The sequence below is a fragment of the Botryllus schlosseri genome, chromosome 15 (assembly GCF_051294905.1).
Source record: "Botryllus schlosseri isolate E-star chromosome 15, Bs_hap1, whole genome shotgun sequence".
NCBI classification, from domain to species: Eukaryota; Metazoa; Chordata; class Ascidiacea; order Stolidobranchia; family Styelidae; genus Botryllus; species Botryllus schlosseri.
In genome coordinates, this window is record NC_137250.1 from 11,671,173 (window position 1) to 11,677,929 (window position 6,757).

Below are 6,757 nucleotides of genomic sequence, written 5' to 3' on the forward strand. Positions count from 1 at the left end.
TTAGGATTTAGAGTAGATTTAGAGCAAATTGCGAGTGATATGCCACATATATATTAGCACAGACGTGTGAAAAACGGTGATTTTAGCTCTGAGCGAAAAGATGACCTTTTTTTTTTTTTTTTTTTTTTAGTTAACCAGTCACAAAGTGGGAAAAATTAACCGGTTTTTGAGAATTCTACTCCGATTTTGAAAGTTGGAAATTTATGAAAAAGTGTCCTCTTTTTAGATTTCCAAAATATGGTAAGCCTACTATTTGCTTATTTGACGGATGGACTTGATTGGTCGGAATTTTCATTCAATTAGCGACACATAATGACGTAGGAAGTCGAACGCGACAATGATATTAATTGACTCCGAAATTATGGTAATGACGCCCAATCTCAGTTAGGATTTCGGAGTATATATAACAATTCGATCGTTTTGCTTACGACTTCTCAGTGCGAAATGGCGGAAAATGCTTCAAAGACTACAGGGAATATTCGTATGCTAGTTGAATTCACTACCTAAAATAGTTGATTTCATAAGATGGTATTTTATTGACAGCATTAGGTTGATAATAAACTACTGGTGAACTAAGTAAGATGAGAGCCTCCATCACTGGAAGATGTTTTTGTGTTTTGATTCTACTTATTGCCAAAGAGGCGTCGTGCAATGTCGAATCGTGTGTGCAGAAATCTTTGCTTTCGTTCCTGGGGAAATGCCTAGGTATATCCATCATGAGATACAATCAGACACACGCGAATGATGTACTTTTTGGCAGATAGCGGTCCGGAATGCATAGATACTTGCGGTGATGGAAGTCCAGTAAACGCCACCACCAAACTTGAATGTGACGCATTCTCAGACTGTTGTTTTAGAGACGGACAATGCATCCGATTATCAGATTCAAGTAAGTAATATTTGATATAGCATAATGGTGCATTGTTGTTAGGTCATATTTACGTGATCTAGGAAAATTATCTGCATTGGGGAACAGTGCTCCTTGTAGTAGAGTCTATACTCAATCTGCGCTTACAGTGTCGAGACGCACTTAAGAAAAGATAAGCGTTACAAATGGAGACAATTTAGCAACCAGTATAAGCCTACATCGGTCGCACTCGCAATTATTGGTGCAGCACCGTAACCGCTTCAACCACCAAATGTCAAGCGTGAGTGTAAAGTCGAGACATACATAAAAGGAACAAAGGAGCGGATTGTATTTCACGGATAATTCAGTACTTGATTACTCAAAGAGTTCTGTGTTATGGTACATGTATAATTTTGAAACTTACAACGCTTACAAGATTAAATTCTCGGCGAACAGTGATATCGGCGTTTTATTACTAGCTATATTTTGAAGATATTACAGCGGTATCCTGCAATTGTTGTCGCCGGGGTGTCGCATAGCATACACGACGTGTAACCGCTAGAATGCTTGCAGTACTGCGTTCTGACATTTACTCCGAACAAAAAACATCTTGTTAGTTTCGAAATCACACCATACAGTTCAAGCTCGCGTCTGCAACGCTTTTAAATTAGTTTTGAAAATATGATGAAACAATTCACTGTACCATTTCAGCGACCCCAGTTACGCGGGAAATCATCCCGGACGATATAGATAACACAGACGAATTCGACGATCTTCTTCCCGACGACATGGAAGATCCAGTCTCTGGTAATGGGAAATTAGCATACTAATATCAAAATATCGATTAGGTCCTGTTGATTATACATTGTACAATAAACCATAAATCCAGTCCATACGCCTGTATAATGATCAAGATTTAACTGGTGTTGTTACAGCCATATCATGGTAATGTTTCCTTGAGTATGAAGAAAGGCCAACATATAATTAGTAACGTTATCAGCTGTCAATAATTCCGGGGAATTTCAGTGACATAGCATTTTCTTTATGTACCCTCATATTAAGCTCATCAATTCTATGATACCCATTATTCGAATGTCTTTTTACATCTCGCAGACAAGAGACAGTTCGGTCCGCCGCGGGATGCTTTCGATAGATTGTATGTTAATCAATTCGGAGGTAATACATATATTTATATTTTTAGGTTGTGGTCCTACAGCTGATCTGTAACTATTTCCGTTCAGATTCCAGTCCGATTACATGCAATACTGACCGGTTTCCGTATAACTGTCGACAGGAATCATATTCATCGAATAACCTTGAATGTGTCGTCAATGTACCATATTGCCTTAGGTGCGTAATCACCGAAATGCGATGTGAAGTCGTATTTTGTGCCGAAGTATATATTCTCTACAGGCCGTACCGTATGGAACAAATAATATAAAATGTATAACGGACATAATGCTAACGTTACCTAGGGATTTGTAGAACTTCTAGAAGTCCCTGTATGCCTTCACCGTTTCTGAAATCGAACACTCAGTTAATACCGCTTTGCTCTAATGTGATTTTTTGAATATGTGTGTGCGGGATTTGCTATACGGCGTACAGAGTCATGGTATATTCCTAATTTTCATTCATCTCACACACAGAGTACCATGTCTCTCAGCTCATTCCCAGCGAGAAGTAGATAAAAATGCAATATCTTGCGGCTCGTACCCGGGCTGCTGCTACGATGAGGAACTGAGCGTTTACCGTCGTCATTTCGGCGATAGAATCTTACCCGGAGTTCCGGTTTGTCACTACGCCGTCCGGAATCATATCTTCCAGAAGCACGCACAGCAGTATTCGGAAACGGTAACAGCAATACATGGATTTTGAAATTCATTGGGTGTTATAGAAACGTGTTTAATTTTCCCAGTTCGGCGGATGGAACCCGATGCTGACGATGTGTCTGATTGAAGCCTTGAAAGAGAAGATCTTTGGCGACACCGCGGGGTGTTACATGGCAACCGCTGTAGAGTTCTTTGGTTTAAAGGCAAAACAAGCTGGATGGAAAGGTATCTAAATTTTGATGAAGTCTATATAATCTTCCCTTCCCTATATTTGCTCGCCAATCCAAATGGAATCACACCAGCTGTTGGCACTTGGTTTAGTGAAGAGCACGTAAACGAGAATGCTGTCCCGTAAAATCGTTAGTCATAACTTTATATAATCAGGAAATGCGTAACCCCTGGAAGTCGTCTGATTCATCAATGCATTCAAGTTAATTAAAAATTGCATAAATCCAAAGCACTACAATATTGCGATAAAATGAAAACACAGGAAGGCGTCAAAACGACTTGGGTAGTACATAGGCGCCGACTTTTATTTTACATGGGGTGGCCGGATGAAAAAGGGAGGGGTTTGAAATTGTTTCAAATTTACCAAGTTAACATCAATTTATTACGGCTAAGTACGTGTGTGAATGCTGATAATACATGGATAGGACAAGTTTCATCGTGTTGACGAATTTACACGCAGTATTAATAACAAATCAAACACTGACAAGTGACATCAAGGGAATACGAGTGTACTGTATAAAGCAGACAGGAATTAGTAGCCTACAGATGAGAGCAAACGAGAAAGCGCGCATCTAATCAGTAATTCCTCAACTTGCGAACAGCACAATGGGGTTATGAGTCTGACGTTGCGACAATTGTTTGCTCATAATAATAACAACGTTTGAGCTAGGCCTACATTGCTGCATTTTCCGATAAAACTTAGCAAAGCCTTGTTAGAGTAATGAATATGCACACTCTGCGCAGGAATGACTTTCAATTCGCAGGTATACACAAACACACTGTCCTATTTCGCGCTCCAATTAAATAGACTATCACGAAACTAACTGAAGAATTATTTTGTAAACGAATATGCGCGGAAATACATTTTATTTGAGAGAAGTAGAACGTGAATTCGCTCGTCTGGTCGAGAGAGGAGGTGGTGTTTCTCAGCGCGCGCGTGGTCGAAGTCGACGTCATAAACGAGATCGCTTCGATTGTATGATTAATAATCACGTATTACATACAATTTATTTGGACGTTTTCAATACTAGTTCGTCGTCGCCACGAAGCTGCGTATTCAACTTTTATTAGTGCGAGTATATTTGTCATTTACGCGATATCACGGACTCTCTAATTGACAGCGCTGACGGCTGGCGTTTAAGCATTTTGTATGGGGTGGCCGCCACCCCGTAACTCGGCGCCTATGGGGTAGTATTTCAATCAACACCCACCTTGCTCGAAAACATGTAGGCCTGATAAGAGGCATGCACCTTGAATAAAAGGTAACAGAAGTTAACATAGAAAATACAGGCGTTCAAAATGAAGTAGGCAAAATAGATCTGATATGTTGGTTGACTGTCGACAATTGGTTTAGTGAAAAGCATGTAGAGGGGAACGCTGAGTCTTAAAATGGTGATTGGTAAGATAAGACATTATAGGCCTACCTTCAATATACTATATTTGAAAATTGTGTAACACCTGTTACTCGTATGATAGTGTTGTCTCGCATCCGTCATGGATATTTCTAGTATATGTAATCTATAGTATTCAATGTTATATGGCAGGAATTGGACCTCTCGAATGTTACTTGATCGACGGCTGCTTCCGCCCCACGCGAGGGTGCGTATATCCCTTCGACGCTAGCAAAGGAGTACGGTTAACTGCAAACGACCACCACTCAACCGAGTCAGCTCACGACGACACCAATACGGCGGGTAATGACTTGCACAGCAAGTATCCTTGCCAGGAATTCACGAATTTGAACGACCCTTACGCGTTCTTGACGACTTACCATCAATGCTTGTCGTCAGGCTGCTCGGTGGACAAAAGCATTCAGAACTTATACTTGCGGCACCTTTGGAACGTTAGCAGAGCACTGGGGCCCAGAGGGAGCGAACAGTATTGGAAGGGCGTTATGGCGTTTGAAATCAGGGCCGACAACTTTCTGGAGGAGCTGGAGAAATACCAGGAATTTTACAACGAGCCGGACTACGAAACCCCCATCGTTCCTTTGAACATACAATCGAATCAAATGCCGGCGCACAGTTTTTCGTTTTTTCCTCAACCGGTTCAGTATCAAAGAACGCTATACCCATCTCACGTCCAGCAGGGTAGATGCGCATTCCAAAAACCCGAAGTACCGAATTTCCCAGTACTTCGGGGAAGTTTTGAAGGCTGTTGTGACAAGCCACTCTGCTACTTCTCCTCTCAGCTCATCCGCAGGGAGCAACTATACTCCGAATTGACTTATTACTATTCCGCGTGGAGTGCCTGGAGTAAATGCTCTAAATCATGCGGCGGGGGACACTACCGCCGAGTCAGGACTTGCGTATCTCACAACCAAGTGACAGATAAGACTGGTTGTCCAGGTCAGGAAGAACTTAAACCTTGTAATACCTTCGCCTGTCCGCACTGGGGATCCTGGGGTGGATATGGAGCTTGTTCCGTTACTTGCGGCGGAGGCTTAAGGGCTAGGAGGAGGTTGTGTAGCAAGGAAACCAAATGCTCTGGACCCGCCATGCAGACTCACCCTTGTGGCGAGCAAAAGTGTGAGTCCGCTACAGTGTGGAGCGTTTGGTCCGCGTGCTCGGTCTCGTGCGGGACTGGATATCAGACGCGCTCGCGAAGATGCCTGAAGGACTGCCCAAAAAACTTCAAAGCTTTCGATAATCAGAAGTGTGTAGTGCACTGCGGGGAGATTGTGTGGGGACCGTGGTCAGCTTGCGAGGAACAGACTTGCAAAATGAGTCGAAAAGCCTCTTGTGTGTATCGCAACACCCCGGGATTTTGTAAAGAGACTGTTCCTTCTCCGATGACAACGGAGTGTGTGCAACACACTTGTTATTGTAAGAAATATCCTGCCAAGTGTCAACGACAGGCGGCTATTCATTCTCAACCTGTGATAAATCAAGCTCATGCACAACGGAGGCTATTCAGCGGCGCCCCATTTCAAGGATAAATGAGTAGCTGTAATTTATTGATCGAAATGTTATACTTCTAAGGTTGATTACCGTGTTTCCGTTACCTCATCGCGAAGCACCCGGGCCGATACTCAGCATATGGTATGCCCTCGCTATTGTATAAGAGTTGTGGAGTTAGGGCACTTGTTATTATGAGAAAGGGGAATGGTGATACAGATGATGTTGCAATCGCCCCCTCTGTTCGCGATATCGAATATCGCAACTTTCCTCCCAAAACCTCATTTTTATTCGCTATCTGGACAATATGCTGCCATCATCTCGCGACGAAACTGCTTTATGCTGATTAGGATCATTGCCATGGTTGTGAATGTGTCAAGCTTATGTTTCAAACTTATAGTACCCCGTATTTATTATTGTGCATTTTTGGCATGTTAGATAGCGTATACTGACACACTATATGTCCAAGACAGGCGACGAGTGTCATTCGATACATTTCATCTTACATGTAATTCGCCAATGGATCACCCTTCCTACCTAGTTCTCACAGTGGGCAAGCGGAATGTGATTATGGCTACTATGATAGGACAATCAGTTCATAGTCCTTCAGTTACGTGGGCATGAGCATTATAGTGAGTGAAGTGGTAGCACGTTGTTGTATTGCTGTGTAACGTCGGCTATACATGCAATTAGATAACGGTTACTTTGCAAGTGAGCGATATGTTTTGTTTATTCGACTTTATAACCACAAGTGGTCTTCGGTGCCACGACAGTACTGTGCTTTCGTTCCAATAACAGTTGTACTTTGAAAGACAACGTTTAGTTGTGCTTTGAAGTAATTGCAGGTAGCTGAGAGTTTACAGGCAGCATAGGGTGATCGCCAATAGCGATCAATCAAAATACTTAGAAATGTCAGCGCCGAATTTGCCATCGGAGCGTGAACTGGTAGGCGCATA

The 6,757-nt window shown here is 42.4% G+C and overlaps 1 protein-coding gene across 1 annotated transcript; it reads left to right on the forward strand.

The window, feature by feature from the left end:
* Nucleotides 1–284: 284 nt before the first annotated feature.
* LOC145456671 (uncharacterized) lies at nucleotides 285–6,617 on the forward strand. Its single transcript, XM_080334768.1, has 8 exons — nucleotides 285–705; nucleotides 761–889; nucleotides 1,559–1,654; nucleotides 1,961–2,023; nucleotides 2,089–2,197; nucleotides 2,494–2,698; nucleotides 2,763–2,901; nucleotides 4,449–6,617. Exons 1-8 carry the CDS (start codon nucleotides 582–584, stop codon nucleotides 5,840–5,842), a joined length of 2,259 nt encoding a protein of 752 aa, XP_080190894.1. The 5' UTR covers nucleotides 285–581; the 3' UTR covers nucleotides 5,843–6,617.
* The last annotated feature ends 140 nt before the right edge of the window (nucleotides 6,618–6,757 follow it).

Bases quoted from the DNA above. Each gene is read 5' to 3' on its own strand.
- LOC145456671 (XM_080334768.1), top strand. From the start codon at position 582: ATGAGAGCCTCCATCACTGGAAGATGTTTTTGTGTTTTGATTCTACTT. The intron at 706-760 runs GTATATCCATCA...ACTTTTTGGCAG, and splicing joins GTTCCTGGGGAAATGCCTAG to ATAGCGGTCCGGAATGCATA. The intron at 2,902-4,448 runs GTATCTAAATTT...GTTATATGGCAG, and splicing joins AAAACAAGCTGGATGGAAAG to GAATTGGACCTCTCGAATGT.